This window comes from Jaculus jaculus, chromosome 8, assembly GCF_020740685.1.
Source record: "Jaculus jaculus isolate mJacJac1 chromosome 8, mJacJac1.mat.Y.cur, whole genome shotgun sequence".
Taxonomy (NCBI): domain Eukaryota; kingdom Metazoa; phylum Chordata; class Mammalia; order Rodentia; family Dipodidae; genus Jaculus; species Jaculus jaculus.
The window spans coordinates 121,638,898-121,659,370 of NC_059109.1; the positions used below are offsets into that span (position 1 = coordinate 121,638,898).

General features: G+C 43.2%; 1 protein-coding gene across 3 annotated transcripts in view; it reads right to left on the minus strand.

The window, feature by feature from the left end:
- Chd6 (chromodomain helicase DNA binding protein 6) overlaps positions 1-20,473 on the minus strand; it is a 199,330-nt gene that overhangs the window by 122,515 nt on the left and 56,342 nt on the right. The window contains exons 1-3 of one of the 3 annotated variants that reach the window (XM_045156929.1): positions 18,496-18,620; positions 15,950-16,005; positions 6,694-7,211 (exon numbers count right to left, since the gene is read on the minus strand). In XM_045156929.1, coding sequence (XP_045012864.1) covers positions 6,694-7,211; positions 15,950-16,005; positions 18,496-18,547 — 626 coding nt within the window. In that variant the 5' untranslated portion in view covers positions 18,548-18,620. Of the gene's footprint in view, positions 1-6,693; positions 7,212-15,949; positions 16,006-18,495; positions 18,621-20,473 lie in introns of those variants that run through there. The other 2 variants (XM_045156930.1, XM_045156931.1) reach the window with 2 other exon arrangements.

Genomic DNA, 20,473 nt, shown 5'->3' on the forward strand with positions numbered 1-20,473 from the left:
AGGGATTTTACTCAGAACTCACACAATCTTCAGTTATCTATTCTTTTCTGTTCGTTCATTTTTTCAAGGCAGGGTCTCACTTTAGCCCAGGCTGAATTCAAACTCCTCCCTCTGCCTTCTGAGTGCTGGGATTAAAGGCATATGCCACCACGCCCGGCTAATCATCTTTTATATTCTAACACGTGATCAGAATGTTAAAAAAAAAAACCCTCAATAGAAAAAAAAAAAAAAACCTCTAACAAGGGAATCTGGAGCCTATAATCAGCCTCAATAAATCTCTCTCTACTATAGGCAAGTGATTAAACCTCAGTCAGTTCTTCCTATTCCCACAGCCAGTGGTACAGTGATACCAGCCAGCTCTGGTGGCTGTATAAGATCTGAGGCTTAAGGCTTTCTAGAAGCAACCAGCACAGAGGAAAAGAGTTCAGGTAAAATCTTTCTTCCAGAACATTACTAAGCTTATTGGATTTGAAAAAAAAATACACTCTGGGTTGACAAATCAAAACAAATGGGAGCAAAGGGCTGAAGTAGAGATTGAGCTGAGCATATCATCTACTTCGACTCCTCTTTTCGGTCTTCCATACTCGGCGGTGAACACATCACCTTAAACAGGTTCCATTTCCCTGGGGATCATTCATTTGGGACCCACTTCTCAAAAGATAGTGCAAGAAGCAGTTCTGCTATCATGGTCTGGGAGACTTGGACTGGGGTCCGTCCCTCAACATAGCTAAGTCTGAGATCCAGAAATTTCAAACCTTATGCTCTACCCTTGGCCAGCAACCAAATTACACCCTGGCTTCTAGTATTGACCTGTATCCAAATCTAAGTGCTTAGCTTACTGTGCAGGAGCAGACAAGCAGGACTGAACATCAGTGCCTCCTCAGGGACTCACTCTTGAGTAGGCAGGCCAGAAAGCTGACACAGCTGGACTGGGCCCCCTTTCCTGCTCACCGGGCTGTGCCTTACTGAAGGAAGATGACTTTTGCTAAGGAAAAGCTTCCAGTAAAAGGAAATGTGAATTTCACAGGTATATGAAAGCATGAGAAGCAAAAACTACTGTTGAGAACAGTTTACAGAACTTATTAATCATGTAATGCTCCCTAGTGAAAATTTTCTTTCTCAATTGCTAAAGATCTGATTGCCTTGAGAAACCAGCATGTTGCTTTTCTAAGACCAGGAAAATTTCCTAAAGCCATAATCAACCTGTTATGACTCTACATAATAGAATACCGGCCTTTTGGATATCCTATTCCAGCCATGTATGTTCACATATGCATAGCACGTATGTATGCTTATATGTGTACACACACACGACATCTATGTATGTGAAGTGATCCCAATACCCTTTGGGAAAAAAAGTTCTTTAATTTTAAAAAAAGAAACCAGTATAAGCAAGTAAGCTATATTCAGTGGAATTTCAATTTCAAAGTCAAGGAAATGAATGAGCAGAACTCAGCTACCAGGAGGTGTTTTCTGGGTTAAGCATTGTATAGTTAAGAAATGAACAAAACACTCAAAAAAAAAAAAAAAAACCTAGAGAGACAGGAAGAAAAGGTGATAAGGTTTTTTCCTACTGAAGACTTTTAGATTTACATTCCTTAAACATTCATCACTGTTAGTATCATCCTTAAAAAGAAAAATTTGCTAGATACGACCCATTGCCGTTTAGAAGGGACATGCTCGATTATCCATGTGCCACCTTCAAAGCAAAGGGAACCACAGAAGGGGAAGCGGAAATCACTTTAGTCTTTGAAAGAATACCATGGAGAATGCACAAGGAAGTTCTGTGGAAACGGGGCTATCTCCTACAAATAGAAAACAGTTTCTTGGACAATGAACTCTCCTGCCTCTGTTCCTAATGTTCCCTTGTAAGACATAAAGAGTTACAAGGTTGTATGTTTGTAGAGAATGGTGACCAAATCCTGACAGTGACATTCATTAGTCCGTGCCATGGACAAGCCACTTAACTTTTGGAATGCATCACCAAATACTGACAATGAGTCGTTACAAGGTATTTTATATGCACCTTCTTTTTTTCAGGGAAAAAGCTCTATACATTTGTTCTTGGAATACAATTTAGTTAAAGACACAAAATATTATGTCTGAATCTGATAAACCTCCCTCTAGGTGACAGGCCCCTAGAGGCAGAAAAGACATTAGGCATGATGGTCCTGTTCGTAGACCACCTAACTTTTCCTGAGGAGACCAGTCATACCTACACCAAAAACACACTTAAGAAGCCGGGCATGGTGACGCACACCTTTAATCCCAGCACTCAAGAAGCAGAGGTAGGAAGATTGCCATGAGTTCAAGGCCACCCCGAGACTACAGAGTGAATTTCAGGTCAGCCTGGACTACAGTGAAACCCTACCTCAAAAAAGAGAAAGAGAGAGAGATAGATAGATAGATATGGCCTGTTTCAGAGATAAACATACAAAACTAAGAAGCAGGAGGGCTCAGTTGACAACACACTGGGAAGGACTTCAGACAAATCACTTCTCTGTAACACTGCATTTTCCAGGCTGCAGGATTGGACCAAGTCTATTTTAGTTTTCCTGGACCTAAAGTCTATGATTTATAGGGAAAAGTAGAGTTCTGAGTACTGTGGAAGTCCAGAGGGGACAGACACACAGGCACAACTGGTTCCATGAAGGGAGAAACAGCAAGCGCAGCCTGCAGGGAGGCGAGTCCACGTCCCTGCAAGGGCTAATGAGACTGACCTAGCTAGTGCGGTCACTGCCAGAAATGGAAAGGCAGGAAGAAGCCAGATCTCAGAAGTTACAGAGGGTTCTGGATTTTGCATTGCAGGTAACTGGAACAACCAGTAGTTCCTAAGCAACTATAAAATGAAAATACCTTTCCTTGTCCCTGTTTCTTACTCCTGGCTCAGCATCCCACGGCCCCTCTGCCTGCAGTTACAGGGGTGACCTCACTGAGAAAGTAACAAAGAGCTTGATTCTAGCCACAAGACAATGGAAATTCTTTGATCCAGCTTATCAATAATAAAGCTGACAACTGCATCTCCATCTCTGCTGACTGCTTCCCAACTGACCTGAATCGACAGACTGAAAAGGTGGCAGCTAACAAGATGGGCTGAAGGAGGCACAAGCCAGAAGTCTCCTACAATAATCCAAGCACTTGGTTAATCATTTATACTCAATATTACTCAGGGTTTAAATCAATAACTGTTCAAATTAAAATAAACACTTGAATGAAACTACGCAACAAAAATAATGAGACTTAATAATTAATATATTACTTTTTGGATTTTATTTATTTATTTATTTATTTGAGAGCAAGAGAGAGGAAGGCATGCCAGGGCCTCTAGCCACTACAAATGCTACCTTGTACATCTGGCTTACATGGGTACTGGGGAATCGAACCTGTGTTCTTAGGGTTCACAGGCAAGCACCTTAACCGTTAAGCCCTCTTCAGCCCCAACATACTATTTTTAAATCAATTAACTTCCTTTTGTAACTAAAATTAGTTTTGCTGACTACTGGAATCATTAATTAAAAGGGACCAAAATAAATTTTACAAAGATCCAGAGAAAAGAAATCAGGCTAAACAGTCTTCCAGGCCACACAGAAAAATCCCATTAGTACAGGTTAAAATTATATAGCTGTAAAATAAAGACACAAACCTGTGTAAAATGTTTACAGTTTTAAAGAAGTTACCATCTCTTGTCTGTTACTCTCCTCTCAAAGAAGGTCTCCCAGATTTCTAAAGCTTGAGAGATTTTCTGGGCTTCTAAGTTAATAGCCCTTGAAAATACTACAAGTACTTCTCCAACTCTTTTTATTCAGCCTAGTTAAATCAAAATTATGCCTCTTAAATGTAATGCTGGATACACACAACCAACTAGTAAGTCAGAATCCTGATTTTGCCTTGACTTTTTTTATGCATGTGTCTGTGCATGTTCAGGATCATATGTATTTACACGTCTGTGGTGGCTAGCAGACAATCTTGGGTGTTGCTCCTCAGAAACATTATCCACATTAAAAAAATACATATATTTGTGTGTGTGTGTATTCATGTGAATAAAGATGTGTGAGTGCACATGTAGGGGACAGAGGACAACGTTTGGGTCAGTCTTTGCCTGCCCACCTCATGTGAAGCACAATTTCTTGCTCTGGAGTCTAGCTATTTTGCTCTACGCTCACCTTGAGCTCCTGGGAAATTCTGTCTGTGCCTCCCACTTTTGTGGTCAGTGTCAGCATGCTGAGATTACAGAAGCCGACCACAGCTCCCAGCTGTTTGTGTTGGGGTCTGGACATCCAGCTTGGGCAGTGACCACTTTTACTCCCTGAGCCATCTCCTCAGCCCCATGTCCACCTTTCTTTGAGATAAGAGTCTCTTGTTGATCTGGAGACTGTCAATGACATGACTGGCCATCCAGTGAGCCCGAGGGATCCTCTGTCTCCTCAGCACTAGGCTTAACAAGTGCAGGTCACCATGCCTGCCATTTGTACTTGGGTAGTGAGGATCAAATGCAGGTCCTCATGCTTGTGAGGGCAAGCAATTTACTAACTGAGCTATTCTTTTCAGCCCATGCCTCTGCATTTGACACTCAATTTTGTTTTGTGAAACAACTCGTCATCCTCCTAAAATGGAATCTGCAACAGTGTCTAGACACTGTCACCTGTTGGGGAGATGGAGACAGATGAGCATGTCCCATACTTGTGTTGTGTGCACACGCGGAGGCTCAAGGAAAATGCCAGGTGTGTCTCTCTTGTTACATATCTATGTGTTCCCTTCAGATGGGGTGTCTCTATGTAAATTCTGAACTGCTGTGGGTCAGCGAACCCCAGCAATTCTCTAACATGCTTACTACCTTCCCCCAAGACTGGAGTTGAGTCCCAGCAATTCTCTAACATGCTCACTACCCTCCTCCAGGGCTGGGGTCACACACACACATGGCAAGCACTCAGCCCTCGCCCATGTCATCTTGTTTCAAATCTCACATAACAGCAATGTGAAATCTTTGAAAGAGGGGACAATAAAATTTCAAACATCAGAGACCAGTGACTGGGTAAGCTCAGGTACCTGTGGCTTTCTACTGCTTACCAAACCCTTAGCAGGACTGTGGCAACCCCTCCAATTACTCTTAATTCTCAAACACTCCCTTTCTCTATAAAACCAACATAAGTACCTCCATAAATTCAGGTTTGACTTTTCTTCTCCAAGCATTCCTTTACCCTAAAAAAATAAAATCACTTACGCCTTTTCAAAGCAATGCAGAAATGAAAATAACTGGCAAAAGCCAAAATTACTATACCACTCCACCCTTATATTAGAGATCAGAGTAAGGTAAAATGAGAAATAAAGCTGGATGGCTTTTATTAGTCCCAATACTGGTTTTACCTAACACTCTTGGCCTTGCAAAGCATAAGCATTTTACAGCCATTCTCTGCTAACTATATTCCTAGGATCCCTTCAGCGCCAAGCCTTTTTGATAGAGGAAGTGAAATTCTCTGTTGGCCAGAAGGGAGCAAATACCATGAGGCAACATTTTGCTTGGATTAGAAAATTACACATCCGGTCCCAACAAACTGTCCTAAAAAAGAAATGAGCTGCATGGTATATTTCAAGTCACAGCACACAGCACTTAAGTTGCCTTCTCCTGGGTCTAAACTTACCTCCTCCTTTCCTGGCCCAGCACAGGTGTAGTGACCTCAATACGTTACGCTCTCTTAGCAATCATCTCAATCTCTGAGATTTTACAGTCTGACATGTCAGGCAGGCAGGCAGATATACATCTTGTTTAAACTTCAGAAACTTAAATTCCTTGAGATAGCTTATGAATTTCTGGTTTTATATTTTCCTCAAAAAGCTTAAATAATAATGTTCTATACAAACGGTTTAGGAAAAAAGGTATGAGATTTGTCTAGAGATGGAAAATACTGAATTCCTTGTGTGAGGAGTGCAGACGCTATCCTGACAGGCTTTCACATTACCTATCCCACTGTAACTCAGTACCCAGCTCTCTGATCTCTACAAGTCACTATGGTCACCTCTGGCCTCATTTGATCAACGGTTCTTTAGCAAGTATGGAAGGGTCAAACCCCATGGCAAACGCGGAGCTAGAGAACTATATGAGAAGATCTTCCGATCAGCGCTCGGAGGGGTGAGTCCCTCATCTTGAACGCAGAGCTCCGCACACTCACAGCTCTGCCAGCCGGCTGGACCACTGGTTCCCAAGACTGCGCTGCCTCCCTCCATGCTGCTGCCATTTCAAAACTCCTGCCCTTGATCCTCTGCATAACCTCGATCCTACGCAACTGAGTGTTTTAATTCTCACAACCCCAAAGGAATACTAAGAAACTAAAGGACCAGGAGGTGGGAACAGAGGTTCATTTTTGGTTGAAAGCTGTCACGGACACAAAAATCACACTAACTTGGCATGTAAAGAGTTCATCTCCACATAGGGCCAGAGACCAGTACCACATTCACAATGTGAAATACTAAGAACACACACCAAAAAGGATGACTGAGGTCTAGAGAGGATGAAAAATTTTTGGAGCTTGCTAAAACCACAAATATTCTTGAAGTACAACCCTGAGGATACAGCTAGCGACCTTCTTCCATGAGTGCAAAGGCGTTACCCCTCCCACACTCCCATGTGAAAAGCAAGGTATAAAGCTCGGGCCCACAGAGGCTGGCAAAGTTAGGCCCGGGGAGGAAGGGACACACCTGGCCTTTCTGGACTTCGTCCTGGCTGCATGGTCAGTGCAGCTCCTCTTCTCTTTGGCCTCCTTGGCACCCAAGACCTCCCGAGGCTTCCGTGTCTTCTTTGCACCATCTTTCTTTGACTCCTTGGGCTCCTTGGCTTTCCTCGGCTCCTTGGCCTTCCTGGGTTCTTTTGGCTCTTTAGGTTCTCTCTTCCTCTTTGGCTTGGGCTCCCTGTCTTTGCTTCCCTTCGCCAGGACGTCCTGTTCGCCTGGCTCCCTTTTCTTCCGTTTCTTCTTTACTCCAGTACCTCCACCTCCACTACCCTCCATCCCATTACGGGACATCAGTTTCCTATGGAAAGGGGCATCAGCTTCCTCTCCAGCAGAGTAAAGGTCCTTCTGGGACAGACAGTCATTGGCGACATCTTCAATTCTCTCTTCCTGATCAGTGCTGCCGTCAAATGGTGATGGAGACTTGTAGTCAAAACTGACAGAGACATCAGACATTGGGGAGTGATTCAAAACTTTTAAATTTGACAACTGTAAAAGAGAGAAACAAGCATTATTCTCCCATTGCATGCTCCATACAAAGGATGCTACAGGCCTGAATGCATGGTTTCATTCACTGAGTTCCTACTGTGTGGTTATTTCTGCTGTGCTAGGTCTTGGGACACAGGACAAGAAGGATACACCTACCCTTGACTTCATGGACTGATAGCAAAGTGCTAATGGTGTGTGACAGTTTAAAAAAAAAAAAAGTTAGCATGTGGTGAGTATATAAAAACTTGAAAGATTTCTGTACTATCCGAAGAAATCTAAAATACCTTCTAAGTGGTATATCTAAAACAGGCATACCTGCCTGTTTTGTAATAGTTTTCCATAAAAGCTTTGGTATACTGTTATAAACTATAATGGCACTTATCTCCCTATTCAGATATGTTCTGAGACCTCCTCACCACAGTCAGGTGGGCCCCAGAGGTGAAAAGACTAGAGTGTCAAACTCATATACTGCTGCTTTATCTCTCAAGTCTTGTTCTCATCTATTGTCAAGAAGTCTTATTGCAGAGCTGGGCTAATTCTGAACAAGAGATCTCTCCAAGTTATACTTTTGATCGTAACTAAAACTATACTCATGTTTTGTATGATCCTTGAACTTAGCCAACAACGCAGCCTCTAATGCCTGTGGGCACAGGTAAAAACCAAACTACCCAAATAAGAAGAAGTTGACTGTGATCGAAGCCATTAGAAAGGAATGTCACAAGGACTAAAAGCAGCCCTAAAAAGGAAATTCTGACGATGTGTTGAGCACCATTAAAGCACGGCCTCAAAAGGTCACCAGTTTTAAGGAAACAACCTTTTGAAAATAGAAGTTTCATCTCATATTTACAGGTCTCGTGTTCTAAAAAGTATTTGCCATTTCATAACCAAGGAGAGGCTGGCAATAATCAGATTATAATGCAGGTACTAGCTCCAGGGAATGGCATGCTTTCTGGGGTCTGGAAGGAAGAAATGACCTAGAGGGAATGCCCAAGAACCCAGCAGGTTTTCTAGGAAGGCAGTACAATGCTCTCTGGATGCTGTCTTAGAAACAGCACCATTTGTGAGTAGCCTGTCTATTAAGAGGCCTAGCATGTGATAAGCTACAGAGATCTGCCCAGGGGCTGCAGTCTCCCGCCAAGGTGCTGGTTCCCCAGGCTGCACGCAGACCTTCTGGCCAACAGTGGGAGAGTCAGGAACCGCAAATCCAGCTTCGGGACTGCCCTTCTGTGTCCTAGCATCCTGCCTCACTCTGAGGCTCTAAAGCAAAACATTGAGAATCTCGGGAGAAAAGGATCAAAGAAAAGGAAGATTTTTGTTGTTGTTACTGTTGTTGTTGCTCTTTGCAACTTTGTAATAAATAAGGTCTACTAACAAACTGGCCTAAATCCAGAGGGAAACAATTGTTCTTACAGAACTTAGTACTTTAAAAACAACAACAACAACAAAGGAAAACAGCTTAGTTTGTGTACCATATGGTGATTTAGTTAGGTGACTTGGCTTAGAAAAGGGAAAAGCTAAATAGATAAAAGGAATTCAAAGGCCAATGCAAGAAAGCCAGTTATGAAAGTATGTTTTAACTTGGGGCTTTTGGGGGGGGCGTGGTTCAAGGTAGCTTTTTTGCAGAGCAACTTCTACAGTGAAATACACGTGGTAGCCAGGTGTGGTGGCGCACGTCTTTAATCACAGCACTTGGGAGGCAGAGGTAAGAGGATCACCATGAGTCTGAGACCACCCTGACACTACATAGTGGATTTCAGATCAGCCTGAGCTAGATAGAGTGAGACCCTACCTCAGAAAACCAAATTAAAAAAAAAAAAAAGGCAAGGGCAGCTCATCGGCAGGTAAGGGACCCCTCGGAAGCTCAGTCCTTGTGCTCAGCCACCCTATGGGAATCAGTGAAGTCTACAGCAGGGATACACATGGCTCTAGGGAATCAGCATGCAAGGGAAGACTGCTTCAAACAGCAAGAGACCATTTGCTCACGAAAAAAGCTTTCAAAGATAAGCATAAAAGACCAAACTCTGCTGGGTGTGGTGGCGCGCGCCTTTAATCCCAGCACATAGGAGACAGAGGTAAGAGGATGGCTGAGAGATTGAGAGGCCACCCTGACATTACATAGTGAATTCCAGGTCGGCTTGAGCTAAAATGAGACCCTACCTTGAGGAAAAAAAAAAAGAAGAAGGGGGAAAAAATTCTGCCAAAGCAGCATGGTGTCGGCCACAAAGAAACCCTCCCCTACTCACACCTCATGGCATGTTCTCTGTTCCGAAGGACAAAGCTTTCCAAAGAAGCTGCCTGGAGCTGGACGGGTGGCAGAAGAGAGGATTAAGTCAGAGGCCACATTAACAGCAGCTGCTAGCATTCACTGCGCGCCTGCAGAGCGGAGGCACTAGGATTCCGTGCGGCATGTTGCACGATCCTTATGAGTACGACCACTTACTAGGTCAGTGTAAAGATGCCCATTCTGCAGAGGGAAAAACGGAGGACTACTGATGTTAAGGGATCGGTAAGGCCACATAGGTAGTAACCGATAAGAGTTTGGATTTGAATTCTGTGTGGCAAAAAGCTAATATATATTTCACTGAGCATTTTATGACTTCCCAGGGAGCTACAAGAGGCTGCTGGCTTACCAGACCAGACAGATGACACTTGGTTACACATATTAAATGTGATGGCATATGCTGCTTTGGTAAAAGGTCAAGTGGTTCTTTATAAAACTAAAAATATACCTAGCTGATTTCTGAGCAATTCCACTCCCAGGAACCTCAGATAATTACGGAGCCCACTCCCTAATCTTAACAGATAAGGTAATCAGCTCAAAGAGATGAAGCAGCTTGCCAAGGTTACCCTCCTAGAGAGTGGGTGCTGAGACACTCGAGGGAGAAGAACAGCTCTAAACATGCACCACCATTACTCCATGGGGAAAGGGGAAAAGAATCTGAAAAGACAGATAACAGTAAAAAGAAATACAAAACTTATAGTTTGAAGTCAATAAGCTACAAAAAAATTTTTATTTTACAGAAACTTTGTTAGGAGCTTGGAAAAATATGCTAAGGATTAAAAAACATAAGACAAGAATATTTCTTTCATGTGTTTCTAGGTCTATGGGGGGAAGGGGTCTAAATAAAGTCTTTGTTTCAACTTCTACCAAATAAGACATTAACTTGCCATTTTGAAAATAAGTCTAAAAAGAACACACTGGAGATGATAAACCATAAGGTACCAACAATATTTGGCCTTATATTAATAACTTAAACAGAGACAAGTGCTGGAGAGATGGCTTGCCAACAAAGCCAAAGGGCCCAATTTCAAATTGCCAGCACCCATGTAAAGCCAGATGCACAAGGTGGTACATTCATCTGGAGTTTGTTTGCAGTGGCTAGAGGTCCTGGCATGCCCATTTTCTTTCTCTCTCTCTCAAATAATTAAAAATAAAGAGACAATACTCTAGGAACAAAACACAAAGTTGAAATGAGAAGGGGGCTAAGTAAGAATAAATAAATAAAATAAAAAAAGTCACCAGGCGTGGTGGCGCACACCTTCAATCCCAGCACTCAGAAAGCAGAGGTAGGAGGATCGCCGTGAGTTCGAGGCCACCCTGAGAATACACAGTGAATTCCAGGTAGCCCTGGGATAGAGTGAGACCCTACCTCGAAAAACCAAAAAAACAACAACAACAAAAAGGCACAGAAAGTCAAATGCCTTATCTCTCATATGTGGATTCTAGCTTCAAATTTATAGTCATGTAGACTTGGGGTGAGGTGGAGTAGTACTCAGTGTAGAGGCCACAAAACTAGAAAGGAGCCACGAAGGAGGTAAGAGAGTGCAGGTCTTAAGGGAAGGATGTCTTTGTCAATAAGGAAGTGGAGGGCGAAAAGAGCTAAGTGGGCCAGAGAGGTACATGGAAGAGAGGAAAGTTAGTTAAAACTAAAGAGGTTATTAATAAATCATATGGAAATATACTGTTAGCTAATTTTAAATGTATATAAACTGGGTGTCGTGGCACATGCATTTAATCCCAGCACTTGGGAAGCAGAGGTAGGAGGACTGCCATGAGTTCAAGGCCACCCTGAGACTACATCATGAATTCCAGGTCAACCTGGGCTACAATGAGACCCTAGCTCAAAAAACCAACCAAACAAATCAATTATAAATGTATATAAATTAAAAGAGAGAGAGAGAGAGAGTTTGGGGGAGAAGTATCCTGAGAAGGTGTCAATGCTTTGCCCAGAAGCCACAGGATGTGACAGAAAAACTTCAGTGCCAGGGTTGGGACACCTCCCAGTGGGTAGACCACCAGGGGGGTCCACCCTGTGGAGTCCCCCAAACAATGCACAGAATTACCAAGGCTCTTTGCTACCCACCAGACTAGATGGTAATACCCTACTGCTAAAGATACCACATGCTTCAGTTACAGGGTACTGAGGAAGTAAGCTGGGAGCTGCAGCTGGTAACTGGTGGTCACAGTGCTGGAAAAGTGCTATGCAGCCTGCCGGGGAGAAACGTCATCCAGTCTTAACCAGCAATGGGCACGGAAAGCTATGTAACTGGCTTCCTAGGAAAGATAAACCCACTAGTATAGTAGTGGAATATCTTTGGGTAAACACTGCTTTAAAAAAAAAATCTTTAAAAATATTTATTTATTTACTTATTTATTTGTTTATTTGAGAGAGGCAGAAACAGAGAGAGGGAGAATGGGCACATCGGGGCCTCCAGCTATTACAAATGAACTCCAGATGCATGTGCCACCTTGTGCATCTGGCGTACGTGGATCCTGGGGAATCGAACCATGGTCCTTTGGCTTTGCAAGCAAGCGCCTCACTCCAGCCCATTTACTGCTTAAAAAATAATTTTTTTTTTTTTTGAACCGGGCATGGTGGCACACGCCTTAAATCCCAGCACTTGGGAGGCAGAGGTAGGAGGATCGCCTTGAGTTCGAGGCCACCCTGAGACTCCACAGTGAATTCCAGGTCAGCCTGGGCTAGAGTGAGACCCTACTTTGAAACCCCTCCAAAAAGAATTTTTATTTATTTGCATGCAGAGAAAGAGTGGGAGAGGAAGATGGAGAGGGACTGGGAGGGAGAGAGGGGAGAGGGAGAAGGAGAGAGAAAAAATGAGCACACCAGGACCTCTAGCCTCTGCAAACAAACTCCAGAGGCATGCACCACTTTGTACATCTGGCTTTATGTGGGTACTGGAAAATAGACCTCAGGTCGTTAAGCTTTACAGTCAAGAACCTTCACCACAGAACCACCTCTCCAGGCCCTCAATTTTATTTTCTGAGGAAAGGTCTCCCTGAACCTAGAGCTTACCACTGTCTCTGTTTCCCTTCCCAGCATTTATAACGGTTCTAGGATCTGAGCTCCAGCCTTTGTGCCTGCATGGCAAATACTTTACCACTGAGCAACCTCCCCAGCCCCAGACTACAAATTTCTTGTGAAAAACAATTTCTTTATTTGCAGCTAAATCTGACCTCAAATAAATCTTGGATGAATAAAGATGGAAAACTAACAATTTGTTTAGTAAATTAATTATGTCCATATTCACACCCAGGAAGGAAACAGTCTATCTGAAAGTTGAAGCACTCTTCCTATCTGTCCCATGGTCCAACTTTCTGTTTTGTAGAAGACCTAAGGGAGAAGACAGGTTGCAACGACTCAGCTCTCAAGTCTTGAAAGCACAGTTCTCCTGCAGTTACTCAAGTTTGGGTTACCTCCTGTAACATTGCATTTATATATTGTGTGCATGAAAAACCACTTTATCCATCACTATACTGCATACTGAAACTTAGTATGTCATGTTTATACTTCTCAGTACCTTAGATGAAAAAAATAATCAATATTCCTATACTGTAGGTCTGTCATTGCTAATGTAACAATGTGTCCCCTTAAGACAGGCTTTCAGGACTGGAGGAATGGCTTAGCAGTTAAGGCATTTGCCTGCAAAGCCAAAGGACCCTGGTTCCATTCCCCAGGACCCACATTAGCCAGATGCACAAGACGGGGCGCATCTGTCTGGAGTTCGTTTGCAGTGGCTGGAGGCCCTGGCGTGTTCATTTTCTCTCTCTGTCTCCCTCTTTCTCTGTCAAATAAATAAATAAATGTTATTTTTTGTTTTTTTGTTTTTTTTTTTTAAAGACAGGCTTTCAGCTGTAGTTGGCAATAGCAGTGCTACATGGGCTTTTAGTGACTAAAATTCACATCTTATTTCTCTAACTTTTTCTGCCTAGTACTGCTTAGCCATCTTACTAATTATTAAACTGTCTCTATTTTTGGACTCTGACTGCCATTTCATTGTAACTCTGTTTCCCAAGAATGACCTAACCACCCACCCCCATCATCACCTTCCTCGCCCCAAACCACCTGTCTACTTACTACTTCCCTGACATGGACCCAGCCTCAAGGCAAGGTGAAGTGCCCCACAACCAGACAGCTACAGTTATCCCACCAGCTCTAAGTGCCCTTGGTCTGTAAAGGAAGCAACCTGGCCAGGGCCCTTCTTAAGCTTCCCCAAATGAAGCCTGCCTCTGCTGGTGGGCTGAGTCTTCTCTCACATTGCTTTTTCTGCCTTTTCATTTATTTATTTGCAAGAATAAAAAGAGAGAGTGAGAATGGGCATGCAGGGTCTCTTGCAATCGCAAACAACTCCAGATGTACGCACCACCTTGTGCATCTGCCTTACCTGGGTACTGGGGAATTGAGCCTGTGTCCTTAGGTTTTGCAGGCAAGTATCTTAATGGCTAAGTTAGCTCTCCAGTCCTTTTTCCACTTTTTCTAACACTAATGGAAATCCATTTCTAAAATTTTTTCATTTATTTGAGAGCGATAGAGAGAGAAAGAGGCAGAGAGAGAGAGAATGGGCTTCCAGCCACTACAAATGAACTCCAGATGCATGTGCCCCCTTGTGCACCTGGCTCATGTGGGTCCTGGGGAAATCGAGCCTCAAACCAGGGTCCTTAGGCTTCAAAGGCAAGCGCTTAACCACTAAGCCATCTCTCCAGCCCGGAAATCCACATTTTTTAGAGGCAGTTTTAATTATTCTTAGCACAGATAAAGACAGGGGAGATTCAATTTTTAAAAGTTTGTGGTGGGGCTGGGGAGATGGCTCAGCAGTTAGAGGTGCTTGCTTGCAAACCCTCTGACCGAGGTTCAACTCCCCAGTGCCCATGTAAACCCAGATGCACAAAGACATGAGCGTATCTGGAGCTCATTTGCAGAGACACGAGGCCTTGGCATCACCGTGTGCTCACTCTTTGCTTGCAAATAAATAAACCTTTTAAGTGATTTTTTTTTCTTGAAACATTTCTTTTGGCAATACAAAGTCCATCTATATAAAGCCTTTGTTCTTGGCAGACCACTCATTATGCCTTCTGACTAGCAAGAAACTTTATTATTACTGAGTTTTGATTAACTTGTAAAGTCTGTCATCATAATTTACTTTGATAAAAATTTGAAGAAGGAAATGAGGAATTTTATATCAGAATGTATTTATGTGCCATTTCTCCAGAAGAAAAAAATTGAAAAAAATTAACTAGTAGAAGAAAAAAAGTGAATTAGTAGGAGTGAGGGTTTTTAAATGAGTAAATTTTTTATTTTTTTTTCGAGGCAGGGTCTCACTCTAGCCCAGGCTGACCTGGAATTCACTATGGAGTCTCAGGGTGGCCTTGAACTCATGGCGATCCTCCTACCTCTGCCTCCCGAGTGCTGGGATTAAAGGCGTGCACCCCTATGCCAGGTAAATATTTCATACTGTACTTTTTCTTCCTTCTCCTCAGTGTTGGGTTATCTCCAGAACCCTGGGCAGGCTACGCAAGTTGTCTACCCTGAGTTACATCCCTAGGCTGCCACCACATTACTTGTAACACTTCAGAATCATGAGATAAGCCCACCAGAGAAACAGAAGCACCAATGAAGTAAAGACCCCCCGCGTGCCCACCAGCCACTGTTATATAATCCCCTCTCCTGCAGGTGCCAGAACCCTTATGCTCACATCCCATCAACTCTTCCCTATTAAAGGAGCCATCAAAATAGAATTTTAAAAAGAATCTTATAAATAAGAGAATGCTTTAACTAAACAAACAAAATGATTACTATGTAAATTGTAGAAAATTGGTCCTATCTCTCAGAAAACTTTGAAAAGTTACTCCAAGAGAAGAAGTATTCCTACATGGCTATTTTTTTTTTTTTGCATGTGCAGTGTGCACATGTATATATGTTTGTATGTGTGGGTGTGCATGCACATGCGTAGACCTCAGGTTGACATCAAGTGTCATCAAAATCACTCTCCACCTTAATTTTAGAAAGACAGTCTCTCACAGAACCTAGAGATCACTAACTTTCTGACTAAGCCATCTTCCCCAGACTTGACATTTTTTCCCCCCAAAGGTAGGGTCTCGCTATAGCCCAGGCTGACCTGGAATTCACTATGTAGTCTCAGGTTGACCTTGAACTCATGGGGATCCTCCTACCATGGCCTCCGGAGTGTAGGGAGCCATGCTGAATTTTTAATAACATCCTGATTTACATTTGTGTTATGCTGCTCCTATATGGAGATAACTGTAGCCGAAGAAACAGTTCGCATATCAAGTCACTCAGAGAGCTCTGTTTCTACATGGAAAACAGGAAGTGGAAGCAACAGGGAACTACAGAGGTTAACACGTGAGCCCACAGTGCCGGCGCGCCCTCTGAAAGACACACGCACACTGGGCACATTCGCCTTGAAGAAATGGAGCCACTTACGTGCTTCTCTTTCTTCTGTATTTTCATTTTCAGCAATTGAGGGAAGGTACTGATTTCTGTAAAACAAAAATGACAAACATTGTGATAAAACCCCAGGTTATTTCCAAATGAACTGTCCAACACAATGCCCAGACCCTTAAGTCTAGACCTAACTCTAACCAGATCTCAATTTACTGCTTCAGATGGGATGAAGACAAAAGAACACTTTAGATCATATGTATATATATATTTAAAAAATGCCATTATGGGCTGGAGATGGCTTAGCGGTTAAGCGCTTGCCTATGAAGCCTAAGGACCCCGGTTCGAGGCTCGGTTCCCCAGGTCCCACGTTAGCCAGATGCACAAGGGGGCGCACGCATCTGGAGTTCGTTTGCAGAGGCTGGAAGCCCTGGCACGCCCATTCTCTCTCTCTCCCTCTATCTGTCTTTCTCTCTGTGTCTGTCGCTCTCAAATAAATAAATAAAAATAAAAAAAAGATTAAAGACCACCTGTAGCTCTCGACATCCCCCCCCAAAAAAATGCCATTATATTAAAGTTAGAAAGTAACTAAAAAAGAAACCAAAAATACATGACAGGTAGGAGAGCTTGCTCAGTGGTTAAGTGTGCTTCCTGGATAAGCCTGAGGGCCTGACACTGACCAGGTTCACATTTCCACATTCTACATATCCCTAAAGCTGTTTTTAGCAATCTGCTACTTAAGAAGACTTTCTTGTAGCATTTTAGAATATGAATCATTTCATCTTAAAATTCATCTCATTGGTTTCTCGAAGGACATCCTTTGCTGACTTTCCTTCCGCAGCAGACTTTCGCAGTTGCAGGTTTTCACACTCAGTGTTCTTTAGGCTCCTCCTACTGTAACGTCTAACTCTTGAATGTTACTGCTCCCAGGATTCAGTGCACTCAACATTACAAAGGCCACACAGATTTTCTACTAAACTCTCAAACTGCTTCTCTACACAATGACCATGTACATTTCCAAATCCCAGCCATCCTCCTGACCTCTAAGTGGATGTATCCTAGACAGTTCTAAGTGTCCCAGAGATACAGCCAAAGAAACCATACAGTTCTTCAAGACCATCCTCAAAGCACCACCTTCATACATATGTGTTCCTGTCCCAAACTGGAAGTTTATGTCTCATAACCTGACATCCAGGGCTGGAGAAATGGCTTAGCAGTTAAGGTATTTACCTACAAAACAAAAGGACCCGGTTCAATTTCCCAGGACCCATGTAAGCCAGATGCACAAAGTGGTGCATGTGTCTGGAGTTCATTTGCAGTAGCTGAAGGCCATGGCATGCCCATTCTCTCTTTCAAATAAATAAAATATTTTTAAAATATCAAAAACATTAAAAATCATAATGTGAGCTGGGCGTGATGGCACATGCCTTTAATCCCAACACTCAGGAGGCAGAGGTAGGAGGACTGCTGTGAGTTCAAGGCCACCATAGTAAATTCCAGGTCAGCCTGGGCCAGAGTGAGACCCTAGTGCAAAACTAAAAAAGTAAAATAAAATAATCATAATGAGACATCTAGCCCAGAGCTTTTTTTTCTTTTCTTTTTCTTTTTTTTTGGGGGGGGGGGAGGGGTTGAGGTAGGGTTTCACTATAACCCAGGTTGACCTAGAATTCACTCTGTAGTCTCAGGGTGGCCTTGAACTCAGTGTTCCTCCTACTTCTGCCTCCCAGGTGCTGGGATTAAAGGCGTGAGCCACCATGACTGGCAGCCCATTCCTTCCTTCCTAATTCTCTTAACTCTTTCATAATTCAGGAATCCTCTGGCTCCTCCCCAGTGTACTTTTCCACCTTCTTAGGGATCATTTTTGTCAGAAACAGCCTCCTAAGGGCCTCTCTACTCTCCACGTTCCCTTCGTCCTCACTCTGCCAAGAGCATGCTTTCCTGAAGTGTACACACATCATCCCATCGCTGACTGGTGGGTCTGTTTAAAAAAAAAAAATTTTTTTAAAGCAGGGCTGGGAGATGACCCAGTGATTAAAAACACTTACGGCACAGGCGTGATGACTAGAGTTCAGATCCCCAGAGTCTACTAAAAGCAAACAGTGTCACAAGAGTGATCCCAATCCCTGAAACTGAAAGGAGGCAAGGCGAGAAGATTCCTGAATCTTGGGGGCAGGGCCACTGGTCTAGTATTCATAGAAACAAAACACAAGAAAACCTGCAAGCCGGGATATCACAAAGAGCTGTGTGGTCCCATCTGCTCTTTAGCTGCTGGTCTCTCATCTTTTCTCTTTCTGTTCATTTTGTCCCAGTTCAGTCAAATTTCTCAATATTCATCATGCTTACTTTTTCAAAGTAATACATGTACTAAAATTGAGAAATTTTGTTTTTTGTTTTTTGAGGTAGGGTCTCACTCTAGCATAGACTGACCTGGAAGTCACTATGTAGTCTCAGGTTGGGCTCAAACTCACAGTGATCCACCTATCTCTGCTTCCCAAGGGCTGGGATTAAATGCATGTGCCACCATGCCCAGCTTAAAATTGAGAATCTAATACTAATATTAAAATCGAAAATCATCACCCTTGACTCACTCCTCCTAGAGGCAATCCGTTTGATCTTGAGCAGGTCTCTTGTGCTGTCCATCACATTCTAAACCAAATGCTTATACTGCTGATAGGATTTCCCCCGCTCCTTTCAGTTTTAGACATTATTTTGTTGGTCTTTTCCTACAAACAGAAGTCAATAAATATTTTATAAGAGGCTAGATAAGTATTCAAAGTACTGTTTACCCAGTTTCAATTACCATCATTCCCTCTACCCAAGCGAGTCATTATGTCCCAAGACCCTTAGGAGACGGCTAACGCTGCAGACACAAATATGCTAGAAAAGCGGACTGGACTGGAGGGATGGCTTATCAGTTAAGACACATTCCTGCAAAGCCAAAGGACCCACATTCAACTCTCCAGAACCCGCATAAATGAGTGACTGTTGCGGGCTCAGCACTCAACGAGCCATCTCTATCACACCCTCTATGGTTCAGGGGTCACGGCAGAAGAGGCATCAGAAAGAATAGAAGAACCAGAAGGCGGGTAGGAGTGCTTTAAAACGCTGTCTTCCAGATATGATGAGGTGGCCACTATGTTCATGACCTCATAGTGACTAGTACATTATCTGCAAAAGATCAGCACAATATTGGGCCCATCAACATATCATGGATTAGGGAGGAGGACAAAAGAAAAAAGAGGACATTAAAATAGAAAAGTGATTGTTTGGAAAGCAGGGGTTTAGTGAAAGGAAGACGGGGAATGTGGAACTTAAAGAAAGTAATGGGAGAGGGCTGGAGAGATGGCTGAGAGGTTAAGGGGCTTGTCTGCGAAGACTAAGGAGCCATGTTTGACTCTCCAGCTCCCACATAAGCCAGGCCCTCCAGGTGACAGAAGCACTCAAGGTTGCACAAGCACACAAGGTGGCACACGCATGTGGAGTTTGATTACAGTGGCCGAAGGCCCTGGTGCGCTAATTCTCTCTCTTGCTCACACACACACAAAAGTAATGCGAGAGGACTGTGATCAAAATACATTATGCATATGTATGAAAACTCATTAAAAGAAATTCTTTAAGCCGGGGGTGGTGGTGCACACCTTTAATCCCAGCACTTGGGAGGCAGAAGTAGGAGGAGTGCCTTGAATTTGAGGCCACACTGAGAATACAGAGTGAATTCCAGGTCAGCTTGGGCCAGAGTGAGACCCTACCTTGGGGGAAAAATATCTTTAAAAAGACTAGGTGTCGTGGCGTACGTCTTTAATTCCAGCACTTGGAAGGAAGAGGCAGGAGGATCATGGAGAGTTCAAGGCCACCCTGAGACTACAAAGTGAATTCTAGGTCAGCTTTAGCTAGAGTAAGACCCTACCTCTAAAAGCCAAAACAAACAAACAAACAAAAAATCTTAAAAATATATAAATAATATAAAGTTTGCTTTGATTTTTATGAATCTCTAACTTATACCATGATGGTACTTTAAAATCCTTAAAACTTCTACTTCTCTCGGGCTGGAGACATAGCTTAACGGTTACAATGCTTGCCTGTAAAGCTAAAGGACTCAGGTTTGATTCCCTAGGACCCACATAAGCCAGATGCACAAGGTGGTGCATGTGTCTGGAATTCGTTTGCAGTGGCTAGAGCCCCTTTCCCTCTCTCTCAAATAAATAACTTTAAAAAACAACTTTTCTGAGTCTAAGTTAATGCCCCCACCCCAATGGTCCTTACACCTGGGACCCTCCTCTAGCATTCTGTCATCCAAATCACCTTCTTTGGCTCCCCTTCCTCACCCTCCATGGGGCTCCTTCACCTCAAGGAGTTGGGGATTTCCAGGTTTTCGCTCTCTGGGTTTATTCTCTCTTTTCCGCGAAGCAGAAAGCAGTGACCCACTAGGAAACATCTGAATGAGAGAGAAGCTTCTGAGACAGTCATGGCCAATTCTGTTTCTCTTAACAGTTTGCTAGGTAATGGATCACAGGCTAAAGGTAATTTTTCTGTGGAATTTTGAAAGCCCTGCTCCTTCCACCATCT